The sequence below is a fragment of the Apodemus sylvaticus genome, chromosome 13 (genome assembly GCF_947179515.1).
Source record: "Apodemus sylvaticus chromosome 13, mApoSyl1.1, whole genome shotgun sequence".
NCBI classification, from domain to species: Eukaryota; Metazoa; Chordata; class Mammalia; order Rodentia; family Muridae; genus Apodemus; species Apodemus sylvaticus.
Genome location: NC_067484.1, coordinates 16,564,147 through 16,585,924, shown reverse-complemented (window position 1 = coordinate 16,585,924; position 21,778 = coordinate 16,564,147). Strand labels below are relative to the sequence as shown.

At 46.6% G+C, this 21,778-nt stretch overlaps 2 protein-coding genes across 7 annotated transcripts; both read left to right on the top strand.

Moving 5' to 3' along the window:
* The first annotated feature begins 77 nt into the window (after positions 1–77).
* Txnl4a (thioredoxin like 4A) lies at positions 78–14,484 on the top strand. 6 transcript variants are annotated; one of them, XM_052155389.1, is made up of 4 exons: positions 78–181; positions 435–624; positions 10,901–11,004; positions 14,138–14,484. In XM_052155389.1, exons 2-4 carry the CDS (start codon positions 472–474, stop codon positions 14,307–14,309), a joined length of 429 nt encoding a protein of 142 aa, XP_052011349.1. In that variant the 5' UTR covers positions 78–181; positions 435–471; the 3' UTR covers positions 14,310–14,484. The 6 variants fall into 6 exon arrangements, with proteins under 6 accessions (XP_052011349.1, XP_052011350.1, XP_052011354.1 ...); XM_052155390.1 differs by having other exon boundaries at positions 78–226; XM_052155394.1 differs by lacking the exon at positions 14,138–14,484 and adding an exon at positions 3,256–3,324.
* Positions 4,670–6,008, top strand: LOC127663711 (N-alpha-acetyltransferase 11-like). Its single transcript, XM_052155388.1, has one exon. The coding sequence runs from the start codon at positions 4,670–4,672 to the stop codon at positions 5,327–5,329; it is 660 nt and encodes a 219-aa protein (XP_052011348.1). The 3' UTR covers positions 5,330–6,008.
* Positions 14,485–21,778: the final 7,294 nt, after the last annotated feature.

The window sequence follows — 21,778 nt, the reverse complement described above, 5'->3', positions numbered from 1 at the left end:
GGGCCTTGGACGCTTGGCGGCGATCAGGAGAGCGGGAGGCCGACCGACTCCTCCCCGCGCATGCGCATGACGCCGGCGTGCGCCTGCGCAGCAGCGCTGGAAAGCGTCAGCGCGTGACGGCGCGGAAGGCGCTGGTGCTGAGTGGAGGACCCGGTGGTCGGGCCGCGTGGGCTCACACGAGGTTAGAGGTGGTCTGGTGTGCCCCCGTGGGGCAAGGGCTGCCCGGGTATGGCCCCTGCGGAGGTGGAGGTTCGGGGATGTGGTTCTGGTGCGAGCCGAGGCCCTTTGTGGGCCTCGGGCCCGGGCGGGTAGTGGAGGTCTGGGGCGGCGGTGGCCTGCGGGTTTGCAGTGGGGCCCTAGGCAGAGAGTCCGGGGTGCAGGTCGGGTTCTTGGGGTCCGGATGGGGTCGCGACTTCTGCTTTTTCTACCCACAGCTAACTCGCGGCGTCCGGCCGCGCAGGCGCATTCAAGATGTCGTACATGCTTCCGCATCTGCACAATGGCTGGCAGGTAGACCAGGCCATCCTTTCGGAGGAGGACCGCGTGGTCGTCATTCGTTTCGGACACGACTGGGACCCCACTTGCATGAAGATGGACGAGGTTCTGTACAGCATCGCCGAAAAGGTAACGCATGTGCAGTGTTCGCCCTGCTGGGCCCCGCTGGGCGGTTTGGACGCGGGATTCAAGCCTGAGTCCTGTGTTCGATTTAGACCAAGGACCCACAAAGAGACAGGGTTCATGTACTCGTTTGTGCCAGAAATGGTTAGAGTTTTTTAAAATTAGAAAAAAAAAGTATGATCTTCCTCCTAAAATAAGGAGGCTCACTGTGATGATAAATTTTGTTTTTGTGATTACGGAAGGGGGTTGTTCTGAGATAGGTCTTGAATATCAGACGGACCTTGAACTCGCTGCTTCAGTCTCTTAGAGTTCTGGGATCACAGGGCACCACTGTGTTTTTAAAAGAATTTACTAGGGCCAGGTGCGGTGGCATATGCATTTAATCCTAGCACTCTAGAAGCTGAGGCACTCTAGAACTGATCATTTTGAGTTCCAGGCCAGTCGAAACTATATAAGACTCAGTCTCAAGAAGAGTGTATAGCGCGCGGTGTGTGTGTGTGTGTAGTGAATAGAATGACTTTGCAAGCTTTGTTGGGCGTTGTTGTAGCTTACTTTAGCAGCTTAGTTTAACAGTAATGGCCTTTTCTTGGTACTTTAAGAATGTATTGTACTTATGAAGCAGACTTTTAGGTTAATACCATGGTAAACTTTTTAGTCGTCCCCCCCCCCCCTCTTTGGGGAGAGTGGGAAAACGGATTCACGATGTAGACGAGGCAGACCTTGAACATTTTTTTCATTCTTCCTGTCTCCTCACAAGTCCTGGGATGATTGGTGTGGACCTCCAAGCACTTTGTAAGTTACTTGATTTGTAGCTTGCAGTTATTCATATAAAAGTGTTAGGGAGAAAGCAGAGTTGTATTTTGGTAGAGCTGGTGTTCTTAGTTTTCCGTATTTATAAGCTGGGTGGCAGTACTTTTGACAGTAGAAGTGTAATTGTCAGGCACTGATACAGGATTAGGAGTTGCACTCTCCTGAGAACAGTTTTAGGATGGCTTAGTTTTTTTGATGATTCAAAGACAGTAATATTTAGTGCTACAATTCCATAAGTAAATTTGAATATTCTTTTCTTCCTTATTTATTTGAGACAGGACCTCTCTACGTAGCCCTGGAACAGGGGTCTGCATGTCTTTAGACCTCGCAGACAAATGCTAACACACGGTAACTTAAAGTAATTCTTATCTTTCAAATGAATTCTGGCACAAGGTTGTTACTTTATTTACTTGAACTGTGAGGCCAGGGTCAGGCGCTCTGCCACTGAGCTACACTCGCCATACCAGAGAAATGCTCAGGAGTAAGATGCAGGAAAAGCAATGTTATTTGGCTTTCGGTTGGCTGGCTGGCTGGCTGGCTGGTTGGTTGGTTGCTTGCTTTCCACGTTCATGTTTAGGAGAGAACCGGGGAGGACATCCAGCTGTCACAGGTGAGGTGTCTTTGGGAGTGCTTCTTGAGTGAGTCTCAGGAACTCTGTTGGTCTGGGCTAAGGCCCAGAAATCCTTATTAAAGAGGCCTCCAGGGCATTCCAGAGCTCCTCAGGGGAGGTTAGCTTCAGAGCAGTGCTCTCTTCACACTCCTCCCTCTCTCCACGTGGTCATGGCTGAACAGTGCTTTTCAGCCAGCCGGCTGCCCTGTTCCTCTTGGATTCCAGGACAGTGCCGGCCTGAGGGTGTGGCTGGGGGGGGGGGTAAGGAGGGCATCACTTCTCTCTCGTGCAGGCTGTCCTGCCAGTCAGGCTAGAGGTACAAATGAGGTGATTGGGTCCCTCAGACAAAGGCAAACACAGATTCACTGAGGCATTAACTACCAGCAAGTTCACTGTTGAGTCCGCTTTAGTTGGGGACAGGTGTCCTTTAATTATTTTGACCTGAAGGTGCTTTGAGCAGCGTCAGGTGGGGTTTCCTGTCAGGATGGCCATGTCTGAGGCCCTTGGCTTTCCCCAGCTAAACAGAACTTAAGCTTTTCCCATGCCTGTTCTCTTGTTTTTACACTGCTGCTGTATCAGGTGCAGACAGCGCCTGCCATCCCACTTACTAGACAGATGCTGTATTTGCTGTTGGGTTTCTTAGTCTTCTTTGAAAATATTTTCTTGAGTCTTTTAAGTTGCTTTTTTCATTTGTTCAAAAACTGTGATTACATTCTTAATCACTCCCCCTTGCCCCTCTTACTAACCCTGCGGTGCTGGCATCTAGGCAGTGCCCTGTGCCATCCCCAGTCCCTCTTCACCTAGTTAGTCACGGAGGCGGGGTCGTGACACTAGAGTTTGCCAGTGAGGCTCTGCTGGCTAGTCAGCTTGCTCTTGGGATTCCCTGTCTTCCATCTTCTAGGACTAGAATTACGGCCATATGTCTTTGTTATTTATGTGGATTCTGGGGATCTGAGCTTGGGTTCTACAAGCTCTTTAGCCACTGAACAATCTCTTCCATATCCTTAATAAACTTTTAATACTATGCTTTAGTATAGCTATTAAAAATATAAGTTTGAAATGCATTAAAATCACTATTATTATTCTACTTTCTTAGTATAATGGCAAAATATACATTTATAATTTTAGAAACTCCAGGGAACATTCAACATACATTTTTGAAATTTAAGATTTTAGTATAAAGAACAGTATAACTATTTAAAAATCTCCCTTCGCAGAAATGGAAGATAGTGGGAGATGTTCCTCATCTTGTATGAGTCCTGTTTGGATATCCCAGCTGTTTTAAAGTGAGTAAAAGTCGTGTGTTCAGGCTGGACTTGAGCGGCCCTGTTCTAAAATAGGTGCATTATCTCAGTGTGCTGCCTCCTCCTGCGGCGCGCAGCCCCAGTGATGCTGCAGTTACTGAGTTACATACTTGAGGAAGACGGGAGGTAGGGAGCACATGGAGTAAGAGTAGAGCTTACTGAGTACATGCTCTGCAGAATGATTTCATGCAGATTTGAAGAAAGATGATTCATGTACCTGTGATCTTTTTTCTGGTGGGCTAGGAATATACTTTGTCACAAAAGTGCTTTTAGAGATCAGTATTCCCTTAGTGCTGTGACATGCAAAAATGGTGAGTGTGTTTGTAGACTAAAAACCCCCTACCAATGGCATTTAATATCTTCAAGGATATATTGAAATGTGATGGTATTTTCTGAAAGAAACATTGTGGCTGGTGAGGCCGCTCACCAGATGGAGGCATTACTGCAGATTCCACACCAAAATAAGGAAAGAGCCGGTTCCCTTGTTTGCTCTCTGACCTCCACACATATGTAATGGCATGTATGTTCCACACATACATCATGCATACATGATAAAACTTTAGAAAACTATGTAGACAAATAATGTTCATAGGGCTTTTAAAGAATAATAGGGAGCCTGTCTTGTATAAGACAGTAAGGATTGTACTGTTGCCCATGCTTTCTAAAGTTCCATAGCTGTGGGAGATAAATCAACTGGACATATACAAAGCAGTATTTTTCCATTTCGTTTTAGATTTTCAAAATGGTTACTGGAGGAAAAAAGTAGTGGACATCCACTTTAATCTCAGTTTTTTTCTATAAAACAGTTGGAATTTTTAGTGAGCTGCAAATTGATAACTGGATGGACAGTAACAGAAACCGTGCTGCTGACCTATATATTATCTACATGAGCCTGAGCCCAGGCAGCCCCTCTTGAGGTACTTTGCACACACAGCTGGTGCAGATAGAACCAATGTGGCTCAGAAGTTAGCAGGGGCCAGGGAGCCTGTGCTGTGCTAGTACCTTCTCGTCTAGCTCCTGCACTGTGTGGATCCCATCCTCACTAGAAGGGTTGCGCTCTTTGCCAAGACTGCAGGGTCTTGTTGGATAAGAGCATCTCAAAGCATGAGTACAAAATTAAGGTTATTTAGTTGCATTAAGGCTGTTTAACCAGGACTATCTGATAATCGATACTCTTCAGAGATACATTTGTAATGACAGTGCTGTGTTTCTTGAGTTTTGAAATACACCTTTGTGTCAATTCCTCGAGGCAAACGGTGCTGGTGTCGCTTGTGCTCTGTGGCCTCCTTTCTGATTGTGCGGAGTCTCAGGCCTATCTGCCGCCAATATGAACATCCGCCGGGCTCGGCCAGATGACCTGATGAACATGCAGCACTGCAACCTGCTCTGCCTGCCCGAGAACTACCAGATGAAGTACTACTTCTACCACGGCCTCTCGTGGCCTCAGCTCTCCTACATTGCCGAGGATGAGGACGGCAAGATTGTGGGCTATGTGCTGGCCAAGATGGAAGAGGACCCCGATGATGTCCCTCATGGACACATCACCTCGCTGGCTGTGAAACGTTCCCACCGGCGCCTTGGCCTGGCCCAGAAGCTGATGGACCAGGCCTCCCGGGCCATGATTGAGAACTTCAGCGCTAAGTATGTGTCCCTGCACGTCAGGAAGAGCAACCGAGCAGCGTTGCACCTGTATTCCAACACCCTCAACTTCCAGGTCAGTGAGGTGGAGCCCAAGTACTATGCAGATGGAGAAGATGCATATGCCATGAAGCGCGATCTCTCACAGATGGCCGATGAGCTGAGACGGCAGCTGGTGCTGAAGAAAGGCAAATACGTAGTTCTGGGTTCCAAGGAGAATCAGGGTAGCACACTTCCTGGTTCTGAAGAGGCCTGTCAGCAGGAGAACCTGGCTGGAGGTGACAGTGGCAGTGACAGCAAAGACACCACTGACATCCAAGACAGCTTGCAGACCTTGGGGTCCGCCTAGAGCCTGCCCGAGCACTCCAGGTCCTTGTATTTTAACCACGTCGTTTTCTTGGGAACCCCTCCCTGCCCTGGGCTTGTCTCCCGGTGACCTGAATGGCTCTCCCTTCAAAGCTTAGCAGCCACCTGCAGAGCCTGTGTGCTCACGGAGGCACACCCGGACACAGAACCTGCTGTGCAGAGGCCAAGGGTGCCCGAGGACTGCCGTGCAGCCCCTTTCTTGGCCTCTTCATGCTGCTGTCAGCTTCGGTGCAGTACTGTTCTGATTGTGTGTATCCTGCGGTTTTCCGCCTGGAATGCCAACAAGAAGTGGGGACAACTCGAGAAGATTCCCCAGCTTTCAGCCTTTGCTATTAGTTATCTGGGTTTTGGGGTTTTTTTGTTTGTTTGTTTGTTTGCTTTTTTTTTTTTTTTTTTTTTAATTTGGGAGTAGGCAGAATCATCAAGTTAGTCCTCGTGCCCTCTGCCCCTGTCTGGGGAAGTTTCCTACTCTGCTTTCTGTGGAAACTGCCCATGCCTTGCCTGGCCCCGCCCTTTCTTGAGGAAGAGTGTTCCCTTACCAGTGGGAGAAGGTGATAGAGGTTGGACTAATACACACCCAGAATTTGTAGATCTGAGGAAAGAATACACAGAAATTAAATTGCAATCTCTAACCTGAAAAAATAAAACCATAAAAAGGAGTACACATTTGTTGTGGGTATTCATTGGCCTTACCTCGTGCTTTTGGGTTTAGTCTCAAGGGCATCTCTGCGGAGACGACACATTCTACATTATGGGGCATCGGGTTGGGCTGAAGAGTTCTAAAACAGCCGAGGTTTTTGTTTTTGAGAGAACATGATTCCTCTTACCTATTTCTAAATGTTGGGGACTGGAGAGGCTCGTTGGCTATAAATGATCAAAATAATCCTCATTCTGACCTTCCATTGGATTGGTAGTTAATTTTGTAGAAGGTAGGTTAGTCTTTGCATTATTAATAATTTATTTTAATTTTAGCTTTGTTGTAAGGCATATGAAATGAGTATTTCTACTTTATGGCACTGAAGATGTCGGCAGGCTGTGAGAAATGGGCAGATGAAGCTAGGGTTCAGCACCCCCTTGATCCCAGCTCCCTAGAGCTGGAGGCAGGCAGATCTGGAGTTTAAGGTAGTCTGATCTGCACAGGAAGTCCTGGGCCTGCCAGGACTACAAGGCAAGGTCTTGTCTTAGCCCAACGCTTGCCAGGAAACTGGGTTTTGGTTTGTGGTGTTTCCACCTTAGCCCTCTCCTCAGCGCCCTGTAGGAAGAACAGCTGTCTGGCACGCGACCTTTCATCCATAGCCAGTGAAGGCTGCAGGACACTTCCTTCCCTACCCACCTAATAGTCACTTCCTGTCTTGTCAGCCAGGGCCCTCCTTCCTTCCTCGGCGGGCGCTTTGGAAGCAGCTTCTCCCCTGTGTTGCCCAGGAGGCAGTCACGGAGCTCGCTCTTTAGTCCTCATCTGACTTCAGTTTCAGGTGCCTCCTTGTTGATAAGGTGTGTGAGGTGTGTGATAAGGTGTTGATGGGGTGTGTGAGGGTAGTTTGGGCCTCACACGTGCTAAGCATTGGCTGCGTCTCTGGCAGGTTTCCTGTTGTGCGGTGACTACTGCCTCTCAGGCTTTTCCCTGGAAAGGGCTTCTACACTAACACTGAGGTCCCAGCATCAACACCTGTGCTTAGGGCTGGGTGGAAGCAGACGGTAGCCGTGAGGTGGTCTTCCCCAGCCTAGCCTCAAGTTCACCCCGAGCAGTACCTAACAGCCATCCTTAGGTGCCTTTCTTGGATGTCAAAGACTGGCTGTGCCTAGGGCCTTGTAAATAGGCCCTCCAAGAAGAGGTTCCTGATTCTGCTTTCTCATGCAGCAGCTAGATTTAACTGCTGTCTTGTGTATGTCTTTTTTTTTTTTTTCTTTTTTTGTTTTGTTTTATTTTAAAACAAGAGATTCTTTGCGTAGCCTACCCTAGAACTTATTTTGTAGACCAGGTTGGCCTCCAACTCAAGAGATCTGCCTGCCTCTGCCTCCCAGTGCTGGGATTAAAGGTGGGACTACTGCCCGGCTATGTCTGTCTTTATAGGTAGAGCTCTCTCTACTGAATGACTCCCACCCTCCACAGTTCTGCTTCTGCCTCCTCAGGCAGAACAGTTTCCTCATGACTCAGCTCAGGAATTCTCATCCAGAGGCATCTGGGGCACCTGGATGCGGTTTCAGTCCTGCTGTTTCCCCTGGGGCTTTGAGCCCTAAATTCTTGGTGAGTGAAACACTGATAAGGTCTCAGACTGTTGAAAGAATTAGAATTCATGACCAAGAAGTTCCTTGTATGTGTAGCTTCTTAGACACTTTGAGCCAATCTGCCCTGAAAATGTATACAGTGTGTGTGTGTGTGTGTGTGTGTGTGTGTGTGTGTGTGTGTGTGTGTGAGATGGAGTCTTTGTCTAATGATGATGGGTCAGACCAAACCTGAAGACAGGAGACACATTTGTGTCTTCAAGCAGGTTGGCGTTTATTGAGGTGCTCTCCCTGGCAGCTAAATGCCCCATATTTAAATGGTTGTGCGTTGGTACAAAACTGTATGATCCTGGGCACGTTGAACAGAAACTGGAACACAGCCTCTTCTAATCTGATGCTTCCATGGCTGCATCGTCTGCTGTGAGTTAGCTTATTTTAAAATAATACCAGAATGGAATGTGTTTCCTAAGGACCAGGCTAATGACTTCAGCATAGATATGGTGGGAAAGCAGAGTTTCAGAAATACCTGTTCAGTGAACTGAGATCCAACTAAGGTGAGTGTGAGATGGGGGCTGGGGGAGTTAGTAGTTTCTAGAGTGGATTTCTAGGTGGGGTTTGTTGTTCTTGAGGTTCTGGAAATCCAATCCAGGGCATTGCATAAGGCAACTGCTCCACTGGCCTACATGAAAGGTGAGTGCTCTTTTTTTTGCAGGTAGCTTGGAGGGGAACACGCGGGCTTGAACCTAGGCCTCTGCACACGTAGCAAACACTCTCACTAAGTGCTCTGCCAGCTCAACTGATAGGTTCTAAGAATGTTAGCCATTCTGGAGAGCGGTTAAGAGCAATGACTGCACTTCCAGAGGTCCTTAGTTGAATTCTCAGCAACCACATGGTGGCTCACAACCATCTGTAATGGGATCCAATGCCCTCTTCTGGTGTCTGAAGACAGCTACAGTGAGTGTACTCATATACATAAAATAAATAAACCTTTAAAAAAAATAGCCATTAAAAAGTAAAGGAAATGGGTGTAATGGCCAGTGCCTGCCATTTCAGAACTTGGTGGGGGTGGGGGGTGGGGGGGGCAGAGCAAGAGGACATGACTGGGTTATAACATAAGTTCAAAGCCAGACAGGGAAATTTAATGAGACCCTATTTTAAAATATAAGAAGCCAGAGATCAAGACTGTGGTAATATGCTTACCCAGGAGGCATGAGGCCCTGGGTTGAATCCAGTGTCGCAAAAGGGGAAAAAGCACAGAGGTATTAAAAGCTCGGCGAGGGCGGTACACATCTGTAATCCCTGTGCTCAGAAGCATAAGGATCACAACTTCAAGATCCCCTTGGACTACGGCGCAGATGTGAGGTCATCCTGGGCTATATGTGTAATAAGATCCTATCTCAGACAAACCTAAGGTGAACAGTCTGTGTCTCTGTCTCTGTCTCTCTGTGTGTGTGTGTGTGTGTGTGTGCACCATAGTTGATTTCCCTTTATCTTGTAGCCTTGTCCTGAGGTTGTCAGGCTTGATAGCAAGAGCCTTTAGTGTGGTGTGATCTTTAGTCTTCAGCTAAGGAAAGTGATACCAAGTCAACAATATTGACACCTCAGGGATATTAAAGCTGCTTAGGAAAGAACATGGAGTCGGGCTTGGAAATATGTTCTAGTATGACCTTGTGCCAGCTAGTGACTTAACAATCTCTAAGGGCAGCCTGCTAAGATTCTTTTGACTATAATAATATATATTACTATTGAGTATAGTTATATATATAATATTATAATATATAATATGTCAAGGAATAAGGAGGGTGGGTATATAGCAAGATGGTAAGAGTATTTGTCACATAAGCCTGATAACCTGGATTCAGTCCTGGGAACATTTCCATGGTGAAAGGAGAAAACTGCCTCCTAACGCCCTCCACCTGTGTGCAATGCTGGGCATGCATGTCCTGCATCCACACACATACCCATGGTAATATGTATAAGCTTTCTTAAAGGAAAATTGAGAAATAGATGGGTTGGTTTGTTGGTTGGTTGGTTGCTCCTGGTGCTGGTGAGCTTTCTTCGCTGGTGTCTTCAGCTTGTATCCACATCATCAGTTCTGGTCCCAGTAGCTGTTATGTGGCCTTGTCCCTGTAAACAGAGAGCATTCATGGATTTGGAACCCCCCTCCTGGCCCTAACCTCATGTGGACCCTGACTAACTTCATCTGTAGTGACCCTCCTAGAGTCACATCTCAGGTTGGGGGTTAGGAATTAAGACTCTTGGGGCATATCACATGTCTAAGTCGTGCCTTTATAAAGTGCACAGAGCATTTTTAAGGAACACTTTACACTCTGTCTAAGGTTGTTTTAAGGTTTATCCTTAGGAAGTGTATACATAAATTTAAAGTCAGTATGCATAGTGGAATGATTGATGCTCTTAGGAACTCAGCAAGGAAATAACCAAAGAGGGCTCCAACACAGTCTAGCCCTCTAATGACTGACAGGCAGCCAAGAGTAGTCTTAGGTGTACAGGAATGCCTGTAATGGAAGCAGAACACAGTATGACCATTTTTGGTTAAAGTGCAGTGCTTTTAGAATATATATAGGAAAAAGGTAGGGGAGAATTTAGCAAAAATATTAACAGCAATGGGATTTAGGGTGCTTTTAGTCTTTTTAAAAAGGTTTTCTAAACAAATTTGGACTTGAAAATTATAGAAAATTATAATAAATTATAGAAAATTTAGCATGTGGAATAATAACTATTAGTGTGCAAGCATTGAAACAATCAGGGGAGAGTGGATTTGATAAGCTTGTTTAATGTACAACGTACAAACTTATAAAACCTTATAAACTGGCTCATTGATAGGCAGGCGAGAGGGCTGTGGGCATTTCCTGCAAGGCTTTAGTGACCTGGTACCAGAGACAAGTTTAGTTCTTAAGTGACTTGGAAATGTCAGAGCGAGCTGTCGGTAGCATTGGTCAGAACCGTGGCAGGACTGTGTGGGTTTCCTTCCTCAGCTCTGTGGGATAAATATTTAGTAACTGTTTTGAAAAAAAAAAATACCCAAGGCTGGAGAGATGGCTCAGCAGTTAAGAGCACTGACTGCTCTCCAAAAGTCCTGAGTTCAAGTCCTAGCAACCACATGGTGGCTCACAACCATGGTTAAAGAGATCTGACACCTTCTTCTGGAGTGTCTGAGGACAGCTACAGTGTACTTAAATATAATAATAAATAAATCATTTTTAAAAAAATGAAAAAAATATCCAGTTACACAGTTTTGTTTTTGCTTTAATTTACTTTTAAAATGAAACCAATTTGATCTCTTACTTCAGGTTTTAAAATCTCTTTCCAGGTTAAGAATTTTGCAGTCATTTATCTTGTGGACATCACAGAAGTGCCTGACTTCAACAAGATGTATGAGCTGTATGACCCGTGCACTGTCATGTTCTTCTTCAGGTATGTTGTCTGAAAGCTGCTGCGCACATGGAGTCCTGCCTCTTTGGAAGGGCGTTGGGACAGACCTCTGTTCAGGAGGAAGTCAGTTGTGCAGTTTTACCACAAGGCAGTCAGTGTGAATCTTTAAATAGTTATAAAGTACCAATTCCAGTTTAACATTCACTCAATAACAAATAACTCTTTTGAAAAACTGTCCAGAAACGGGTGTGGAATATAATTAAATGGAAGACATTCTTTCTGGCACTTAAAATGCCTTCGAATAAAATCTGCTGATGAACAACTCTTTTGAAATACAGTTTCACTTGCTAGATATTATCACTGACTTTATGTGGTGTCCTTTGAAAACATCCAGTAAGAAAGCCTGAACTTAGCAGCTTTGCTGAGTGCATGATGTCGGTCGAGGTTGTGTGGTCAGCTCCGAGGTTGTGTGGTGGTCGAGGTTGTGTGGTCAGCTCCGAGGTTGTGTGGTCAGCTCCGAGGTTGTGTGGTCAGCTCCGAGGTTGTGTGGTCAGCTCCGAGGTTGTGTGATCAGCTCCGAGGTTGTGTGACGGCGATTTGGAAGGGCATCTCATGTTAAACTGGCTCTGCTCATCAAAAGTTTTTCCTGTAATTACTAAAGTTGGTATATAGTCCTAGAATTCCAAAAGTAATGTCCAAATTGATGAGCGGGGCTGTGTGTCTGATCTTATATACAGATTTATAACGGTGTAAGTTGTCTCTCCTTTGTGAACTCACAGCTCTGGGGTGAAGGTAAGCAAGGTATCTCAGGTGTGGCCTGTAGACTGAGTAATGCCTGCAGTCCCGTTCTGGTGTCTGAGGCTTTTCTTCTTACTGCTATTGGTGGGACACTCTGCTCTGACAGGCTCCTCTGCCTGAGGAAGGCAGTAGCCTTTGTCTGTCACAGTGAGTCCTTTTGGTACAATAATTCTCTGTCTTGCAGCTGTCCTTCTTAGAGGGAGGGTGAGGTTAGTGTGAGCTGGGTAATCCACGAGTCTCCCTTTACGGCCAGCTGCTGAGGGTCTCCACTCGTGCCTGCAACGGCCTGTGCACTCACAGCTGGGATCACGGGGTCACGGCGGGTATTTTAGAATTTTGTCTATTACTCTTTGAGAGTATCCTTCTCTTAAGCAAACCAGGACCTCTCCAAGGTTTCCAAGGCCCCTTGAGATCCCACTCTTGGAACCAGCAGTTTACAGTCCTCATGTCTAGATCATCCAGTCAGCATGGTCTGACGTCTACAGAGTGACCCCTTCCTTGTGAAGTTGTTACCTGTGAGGCTGAAGACATAAGTGGCGACGCTTCCAGCAGGTCTAGCTCAGAGGAATTGGGCAGAAACAGGGAACCTCTTCCCCTGTCCACCCCTAACACCCCTACACCTGCACACACACCATGCAGGGCCAGCACGCTTTAATAAGACTTTCTATTACCCTCCTAGCTGCACGCTCCCTCCGGGAAGGGATCTAACCAAGTCCCCTTCATGACTGATGTTTGTAGCTAAACAGATTTGACCTGCCTCTGGGGACCCTTCTCTTCTCTCCACAGTCCTCTCTGCCCTTCACAGTTTGAGGGTCTGAATTAAACAGGAGCTATCTGCCACTGGGTGATTCCTGATGAGAAGTAGGAAATGATGGTCCCAGTCCAGAAGCCTCCTAGTGGTTGGGAGGGCCACTCACCCTTGGGAGACACACCCACCTTATCTCCTCTGTCTGAATGCTGGCCAGGGATCATGCCAGGCCTTCAGCAGCTCATTATCTGGAGAAGCTGGGAATGTAATCTTCTCGCTAATGGTCTTGTGCCCAGTCCTCTCAGCTCCTTTTCCTGAGAAAGCAGGCAGCACTTGTTTGGAAATCTCTTCTGCTAAAAAAACAAGTTCATCACCAGCAGGTTATGTTTTTCATACAACTGTAGGGCACAGTAGTTCCCAGTATGCAACCAAAGCCCCTTTTCCTCCTTGTGAGGAACAAGGACCTTACTTCACGTGGGACAGAGGGGCCCATCCTAGAGATACAGTGATGGGCATACAAGGAGGATGCAGGGAGCAGTGTGTACATGGATGGGGACAGAGCTGGTGTCTTGGAGGTCATTAGGACACTATCTGCTGGGCTCAGAAAAGAAGACAAACGTCCTCTTCCTTCCGTGACCCAAAGTTCTAGAGCAAGAGTCAAGAGTAGTCAGTTTGTGTGCCAGCATGCCCTGAGCCCCTGCAAGGCTTTCCTTCTAGGACTGTGACACAGTAAGAGAAGCCAGGCTCCTCTCTACAAAAGCCTTTCCAGAGATATAACTGACTGAAGCCTGTCTGCATCACACAAGGCCTCCAGGTATATAAAGGACTAATCGTGTCCAGTATGCTCACAAAGAGAGCGAGTCATGGAGCCCAGCAGGGCTGCTGTGTGTGTATGAGAGGACATGTAGGTGTCTGCCCTGTTCCTGGGCTGACTGAGGACATGCAGTGTTCCCCTGGGAGCGAGTGTTTGACACTGAGAAGTCACATCAGACTAACCTTTTCACTGCTCTCAGAACCAGTGAAGCGTGCTCATGGGCTACAGTGGAAGCCAATGTGTGATCCGTAGGAGTGACAAATTAGACTACTATAAACAGGTCTTTAGAAACGTGGAAAAGTTCATGCAAGTGCAGCAGGGGTTACTATCTTTATTCAGAAAGTGTAAATGCAGGTTCCTGAGTGGGGAAAAGGCCTATCCTCTGAAGGACAAGTGACTCAGGGTTGTTTGCTTCTCAGTTTGGCCACAGTCATCATTCTAAGACACAAACGCACACTTGCAGGACACGGTGGTGCATGCCCTCAGTTCAGCCCTCGGGAGGCAGAGGCAATGGGATCTCTGAGTTTGAGTTCCAGGACAATCAGAGCTATGTAGAGAGACCCTGTCTCAAAAGAACTAAATTATATGTATAAGCGAATGCACCAAAAATACACAAGAGTGCAGCAAGGGTGTGTGGCTGCTGCATTGCATGTCGAGAAAATGATATTTAGTGTTTGTCTTTATTGCGTTTTGAACTGTGGTCTCTTTGGATGATCTGTGCTCTTAAATGACATTACAGATGCTTAGAACAGCAGAGAGAACAGGCGTGCTTGTGGGGTTCTCTCTGTGAGCATTGCTCCTCTTTTCTCTTTCAGAAACAAACATATCATGATTGATTTGGGCACTGGCAACAACAACAAGATCAACTGGGCTATGGAAGACAAACAAGAAATGGTTGACATCATAGAAACCGTGTACCGTGGAGCCCGTAAAGGCCGGGGTCTGGTGGTGTCTCCCAAAGACTATTCTACAAAGTACAGATACTGAGCACTGCCCTCAGGCTGTGCAAAGGACACTGGAAGCCTCTTCCACACAGAAATATTCTGCTCTCATAGCTTCTGGAAATGGCTGCAGCAGAGCAGTGCTGTAGAGCTGGAGAATCCTTGAGATGAGGGTTACAGGGCCTTAACTACCTGAAGCAAATAAATATGGTGAAGGAACAGTCAGAATCTGCAGTGTGCTTTACTGATACTAATGTCTTTACTCTGGAGTGAAATCAGCGTTTGTCCTGTGAGGCTGTCAGGCTTTGTATCTTCCAGTGGATGCTAGAGCTGTCAAGCAAACTACTGCAGCCTGGGTGCTTCCAGCAGAGACATTTCAGCTGTGCAGTTCTCGAGGTGTGAGCCTGTGGCGTCTGTGCTCTAGGTGCCACTTGAGGCTGTCCTCTGGGTTCCATGTGGGCCATCTGCAGTAGCCCCTTGGCTCTGGAGGCTATTGGCAGTCCTTGGTGAACCTTGGCCTGAGGACACGTTATCCCAGTCTTGGCCGTTTCCCTTACGAGTCGTGTGTATCATGTGTATGTCAATCTCAAAATATCCCCTAGTTATACGAACACCATCCATATTGCCTGGGGGTCCACCTCACTTCTGTATGACCTCATCGTAACTGATTACGTATGATGATCACTCCAAATAAGGTCATGGTAAGAAGATCCAGTGTTAATCTTACTCAGCATATAAAATAGCACTGTAATTCAGGTGTATGCACTCCTGCTTCTGGACGAGGCTAGTCTGCTGAGCTCAAAACACAGCTACAAAGATAGCAGTTGTCTGGAGCTGCGCTTCAGTTCGTAGCCCTCTGTTCTTCCTCAGATTGGGTCTGTGTCATGCTTCCTAAGGAGGCAGGGTTCTCCCACACAGTACAAGTCCTCTTATCTACGTCAGTCAGTTTCCTCTTGTTTCTTCTCTTCCTGGCGTGGAGGGACCTGGTGTGGAGGGACCTGGGTCTACCCGCTCATCTCTCTGAACACAAACTAAGAAGAGAAATGTCAGCCTATGAGGAGCTGACACTGGACAAGCTCCTAGCTGACCCAGGCAAGGTACCTCTGTCTCATTTGTCCCCATAGTATGCAGTGGTGGCCACTCACTGGACACCTGATAGGTTGGCAGTACCTTCTGATGTTCATACACTGACCCATGATGAAAACTCAGGAGTGAAGCAGATGTCTTACCTACAAATAAATGCACTCGTCAAATGAGCCAAAACATGAGTCTGGGCTTGGGATGCAGCTTGGTGATAGAGGTAGTATTCAGAGTTCCTAGCTTACAAAGGTAAATTCACATGCAGATCTGTGATGTAATGCCTAGCACGATTTTGCCCATCAAAAGAATAGTATAGGAGCTGGAGAGATGGCTCAGTGGTTAAGAGCCCTGACTGCTCTTCCAAAGGTCCTGAGTTCAAATCCCAGCAACTGCACGGTGGCTCACCACCATCCGTAATGAGATCTGAAGACAGCTACAGTGTACTTAGATATAGCAATAAATAAATCTTTAAGCCTGAGGGAGCGGGGCCTCCCAGAGCAAGCAGAGGTCCTGAATTCAAATTCCCAGCAGCCACATATTGGCTCACAACCATCATATACATACATGTACTCATATACATAAAATAAATCTTAAAAAAAAAAGAATGAAGAAATCCTGAAGCCAGGTGTGACAGCGCACATCTGTAGTTACATGGCTCACAACCATCAGTACAGCTACAGTGTACTCATATACATAAAATAAATTAAAAAAAAATAGTATAGCTGAGCATGGTGATGCAAGCCTGTGATGCAAGCCTTTAACGCTAGCACTTGGGAGGCAGAAGTGGGCAGATCTCTGGTTCTGAGGCAAGTCTGGTCATCTGGCTTATATAGTGAGACCCTGTCAGGGGAAAACAGTTTCACTTTCCTCACTGGCCATGGACGGTCCCATATGGAGTTGTTCTTGATTCCCTACATAAAGGGGAACTCAGTGTCTGGCACCCTCAAGATGTCCTTAAATTGGATGTGACAAGAGAACACTTGGTAGTACAACCTTGCTCTCCATCTGCACGTGTGCAGCTCATGCACACATGTGCACTTGGCACAGCTACTGAAGGAAAAGGATGGGTGTGTACATCACAAGTGTGAGAGGACCTGGGTAGTCTTAGGGTTTCATTGCTGTGAAGAGACACCATAACCAAGGCAACGCTATGACATTTATGTGGGGCTGGCTTACAATTTCAGAGGTTCAGTCCATTACCAGCATGGCGGGAAGCATGGCAGCATGTACGCAGACATGGTGCTGGAAAAGGAGCTGAGAGTTCTACATCTAGATCAGAAGGCAGCCGACGCCCTGCAGGCATCCGGGAGGAAGGTCTCATCTGCGCTGGGTGGAACCTGAGCATAGAGGCCTCAAAGCCTCTGTATCTGTCAGGTTCTGGCAGGGCCTCTCAGGAGACAGCCATATCAGGCTCCTGTCAGCCAGCACTTGTTGGCATCTACAGTAGTGTCTGGGTTTGGTGACTGGGTATATGGGATGGATCCCCAGGTGGGGCAGTCTCTGGATGCCCCTTCCTCAGTCTCTACACTTTGTCTCCTTTTTTGCTCTTGTATTTTGTTTACCTTTCTAAGAAGAAGTGAAGCACCCACACTTTGGTCTTCTTTTTTCTTTAATTCGATATATTCTTTATTTATATTTCAAATGATTTCCCCTTTCCTCCCCGAAAGCCCATAAGCCATCTTCTCTCCCCCTGTTCCCCAATCAACCCCCTCCTGCTTCCCTGTCTTGTTATCCCCCTACACTGCTACATCGAGCCTTTCCAGGATCAGGGGCCTCTCCTTCCTTCTTCTTGGGCATCATTTGTTGTGTGCATTGTGTCTTGGGTATGCCAAGCTTCTGGGCTAATATCCACTTATCAGTGAGTGCATACCATGTGTGTTCTTTTGTGATTGGGTTACCTCACTTAGGATGATATTTTCCAGTCCCACCCATTTGCCTAATAATTTCATAAATTCATTGTTTTTAATAGCTGAGTAGTATTTCATAGTGTAATATACCAGTTTTTGTATCCATTCCTCTGTTGAGGGACATCTGGGTTCTTTCCAGCTTCTGGCTATTATAAATAGGGCTGCTATGAACATAGTGGGGCATGTGTCCTTATTACATGCAAGGGAATCCTCTGGGTATATGCCCGGGAGTGGTATAACAGGGTCCTCTGATAGTATCATGTCCAGTTTTCTATGAAATCACAATTTCGCTGATACCAAAACCACACAAAGATCCAACAAAGAAAGAGAAGTTTAGACCAATTTCCCTTATGAATATCGATGCAAAAATACTCAACAAAATTCTTCCTTCTTCTTGAGCTTCATGTGGTCTATGAATTGAATCTTGGGTATTCCAAGCTTCTGGGCTAATATCCACTTATCAGTGAGTACATACCATGTGTGTTATTTTGTGATTGGGTTACCTCACTAAGGATGATATTTTCTAGTTCCATCCATTTGCCTAAGAATTTAATGAATTCATTGTTTTTAGTAGCTGAGTAGTACTCCATTGTGTAAATGTACCACATTTTCTGTATCCATTCCTCTGTTGAGGGACATCTGGGTTTTTTCTAACTTCTGGCTATTACAAATAAGCCTGCTATGAGCATAGTAGAGCATGTGTCTTTGTTATATGTTGGAGAATCTTTTGGATATATACCCAGGAGTGGTATAGCTGGGTCCTCAGGTAATACTATGTCCAATTTTCTGAGGAACTGCCAGACAGATTTCCAGAGTGGTTATACCAGCTTGCAATCCCTCCAACAATGGAGGAGTGTCTTCTTTCTCTAGATCCTCGCCAGCATCTACTGTCACCTGAGAGATTCTCTCTCTCTCTCTCTCTCTCTCTCTGTGTGTGTGTGTGTGTTTTGTTTAGTTTTTGTTGTTGTTTTTTGGCCGCTTTTTGTTTTTGTGTTTTAAGACAGGGTCTCAAGTAGCCCTTGCTGCTTCAAACTGCTACGTCATGGTGGCCAAGTAAGATGCTGAACTCTTTTTTGTTGTTGTTGTTGTTTTTCTGTTTGTTTGTTTGTTTATTTATTTATTTATTTTGGGACAGGGTTTCTCTGTGGAATCCTGGCTGTCCTGGAACTCACTCTGTAGACCAGGCTGGCCTCAAACTCAGAAATCCACCTGCCTCTGCCTTCCAAGTGCTGGGATTACAGCATGCGCCACCACGCCTGGCTTGTTGTTGTTTTTTGAGACAGAGTTTCTCTGTGTAGCCCTGGCTGTCCTGGAACTCACTCTGTAGACCAGGCTGGCCTCGAACTCAGAAATCCACCTGCCTCTGCCTCCCAAGTGCTGGGATCAAAGGCGTGCGCCACCACTGCCCAGCTCTGAGTTTTTGATCTTAGCCATTCTGACTGGTGTGAGGTGGAATCTCAGGGTTGTTTTGATTTGCATTTCCCTGATGACTAAGGATGTTGAACATTTCTTTAAGTGCTTCTCAGCCATTATAGAGTTTTCATTTGAAAATACTTTGTTTAGCTCTGTTTCCCCCCCTCCCTTTTTTTTTTTTTTTTTTTTTTTTTTTTTTTTTTTGGTTTTTTGGATTTGGTTTTTTCAAGACAGGGTTTCTCTGTATAGCCTTGGCTGTCCTGGAACTCACTCTGTAGACCAGGCTGGCCTCAAACTCAGAAATCTGCTTGCCTCTGCCTCCCAGAGTGCTGGGATTACAGGAGTGTGCCACCACCGCCCAGCTTCTGTTCCCCATTTTTTAATAGTTTTGTTTGGTTCTATGGAGACTTCACTTCTTGATTTTTTTTTATATACATTGGCTATTAGCCCTCTATCTGATGTATGATTGGTAAAGACCTTTTCCCAATTTGTTGTTGCCATTTGCCCTATTGAGAGTGTCCTTTGCCTTACAGAAGCTTTGCAATTTTATGAGGTCCCATTTGTCGATTCTTGTTCTTAGAGCATAAGCCATTGGTGTTCTGTTCAGGAAAATTTCCCCTGTGTCCATGTGTTCAAGGCTCTTCCCCACTTTCTCCTCTGTAAGCTTCAGTGTATCTGGTTTTATGTGGAGGTCGTTGATTCACTTGGACTTGAGCTTTGTAAAAGGAGATAAGAATGGTTTGATTTGCATTTTTCTACATGCTAACCACCAATTGAACCAGCACCATTTGTTGAAAATGCTGTCTTTTTTTCCCCTGGATGGTTTTAGCTCCTTTGTCAAATATCAAGTGACCATAGGTGTGTGGGTTCATTTCTGGGTCTTCAATTCTATTCCATTGAACTTACTGCCTGTCTCTGTACCAATACCATACAGTTTCTATCACTATTTTTCCCCAAAAGATTTATTTATTTATTTTATGTATGTGAATACACTGTAGCTGTCTTCAGACACCAGAAGAGGGCATTGGATCCCATTACAGATGGTTGTGAGTCACCATGTGGTTGCTGGGGATTGAACTCAGGACCTCTGGAGGAGGAGTCAGTGCTCTTTACTGCTGAGCCATCTCTCTAGGCCCCATCTCTTCAGCTTTTAGGTCTGTCTTTACAAAAGAAATTTCAAGCCTGGTAGTGGCACCTGCATTTAATCCCAGTGCTCAGGAGACAGAGGCGGCAGATATCTGAGTTTGAGGCAAGCTTGGTCTATAAATTAAATTCCAGAACAGCCAAGGCTACTCAGAGAAACTGTTTCAAAGTAAACAAACAAACAAAAAAAAAACAGAACAAACAAGGGAAGGAGGAAGAGGAGGAGGAGGAAGAAGAAGAGGAGGAGGAGGAAATTTCAACCATGTATGTTGGTGCACACCTTTAATTCCAGCACTTGAGAGGCAGAGGTAAGTGGGTATCTGGGAGTCTGTGGCCAGCCTGATCTACAGAGTGAGTTCCAGGACAGCCAGGGAGAGGTAGGATGGATCTCAGGGCTGAGGTGGCTCAAAGGTCCTGAGTTCAATCCCAGGACCTAGAGACCAAAAAGAGAGACCTGATTCCTGCAAAGTTTCTGACCTCCACATGCAGTGCCTAGAGGGTATGTGCTCACAAACATACACCCCCCAAAAATGTTCTAATGTCTAAAAATCTTTAAAAGATAGCTAGAAAGTTAGCTCAGAGGTCAAAAGCATGTACAGTTCTTGCAGAGGGCCCGAGTTCAGTTCCCATTCCCAGCACAAGGGCCTGCGACTTCACATCCAGGGGGATCCCATGCCTTCGGCCAGTTGTTTATCACTGTTGCTCTGTAATACAGCTTGCTGTCAGGGATGATGATTCCCCCAGTTCTTTTATTGTTGAGAATAGTAACCACTGCACTGAGCGTGGGGTCCCCAATGGAGGAGTTAGAGAAAGGACTGAAGGAGCTGAAGGGGTTTGCAACCCTATAGGAAAAACAACAATATCAACCAACCAGACCCCCCAGAGCTCCCAGGGACTAAACCACCAACCAAGGAGTACACATAGAGGGACCCATGGCGCCAGCTGCATATGTAGCAGAGGATGGCCTTGTCAGGCATCAATGGGAGGAGAGGCCCTAGGTCCTGTGAAGGCTCAATAGATGCCCCAGTGTAGGGGAATCAAGGGCGGGGAAGCTGGAGTAGGTGGGTGTAGAGGAACACCCTCATAGAAGCTTGGGGAGGGGGGATGGGATAGGGAGTTTCCAGGAAGTGGATAACATTTGAAATGTAAATAAATATCCAATTACACACACACACACACACACACACACACACACACGTAAAAGAAAAAGAAGCCTCAAAGTCCACCCCACAGTCACAGACTTCCTCTAACAAGGCCACACTTCCTAACTGTGCCACTTCCCACGGGCCAGGCATATTCAAGCCGCCACCCGGGCAAGCTGCCGCTAGCTGATAGAGCTGCGTCAGCTTTAGCTGCTGCCACCAATGCAGCCTGTGCTGAGGTGTGCTGCAGCCACAGAGCAGCTTCCCTCCTGGGGCCTTCACTAACCAGAGCCCAGGAGCCTTCCAGGAACCGCTTCTGGGGTGATGGGGTCTGACCGCTAGCCTCTTCCCAGAGGTGTTTCCTGTCACCCTGCCTACCATTGCTCTGTGTGACAGATTCTCTGCACAAGGTAGACAGTGCCATTTTCATGCAGTGAACAACCTCCCTCATTGGGCCCATGAGCCACACGGGAGGCCATGCCTGATGTCTACAGAGATCCTGAAGACGGAGAAGGAGGAAGCAGCTGTCACTAAGAAGGCTGTGACCCAGGAGGAATTTCAGGATGCACGGACTGCGCCAGTGCCTGAGGTGGCTGCTGCTCAGGAAGGGGTGGCAGACAGGTCTGAGTGTTCAGGGTGTCCTGCCTCTGTGGTAGAGCCTTACTGAAGACCCAAGTGGCAGCCACTGAGGGCTGGACCGCAGCTCCCACTGCATGGAATCCAACAGTTATCCAGTGGTCACAGAAAGGTCAGCAACTGTGCGGTCTTTATTTTTATGGGGGTAAAACCCTGTAGAGTGAGATCTCTATAAGACTCAGAGTCCACGGTGC

Bases quoted from the DNA above. Each gene is read 5' to 3' on its own strand.
- LOC127663711 (XM_052155388.1), top strand. From the start codon at position 4,670: ATGAACATCCGCCGGGCTCGGCCAGATGACCTGATGAACATGCAGCAC.
- Txnl4a (XM_052155389.1), top strand. From the start codon at position 472: ATGTCGTACATGCTTCCGCATCTGCACAATGGCTGGCAGGTAGACCAG. The intron at 625-10,900 runs GTAACGCATGTG...ATCTCTTTCCAG, and splicing joins TGTACAGCATCGCCGAAAAG to GTTAAGAATTTTGCAGTCAT. The intron at 11,005-14,137 runs GTATGTTGTCTG...TTTCTCTTTCAG, and splicing joins ACTGTCATGTTCTTCTTCAG to AAACAAACATATCATGATTG.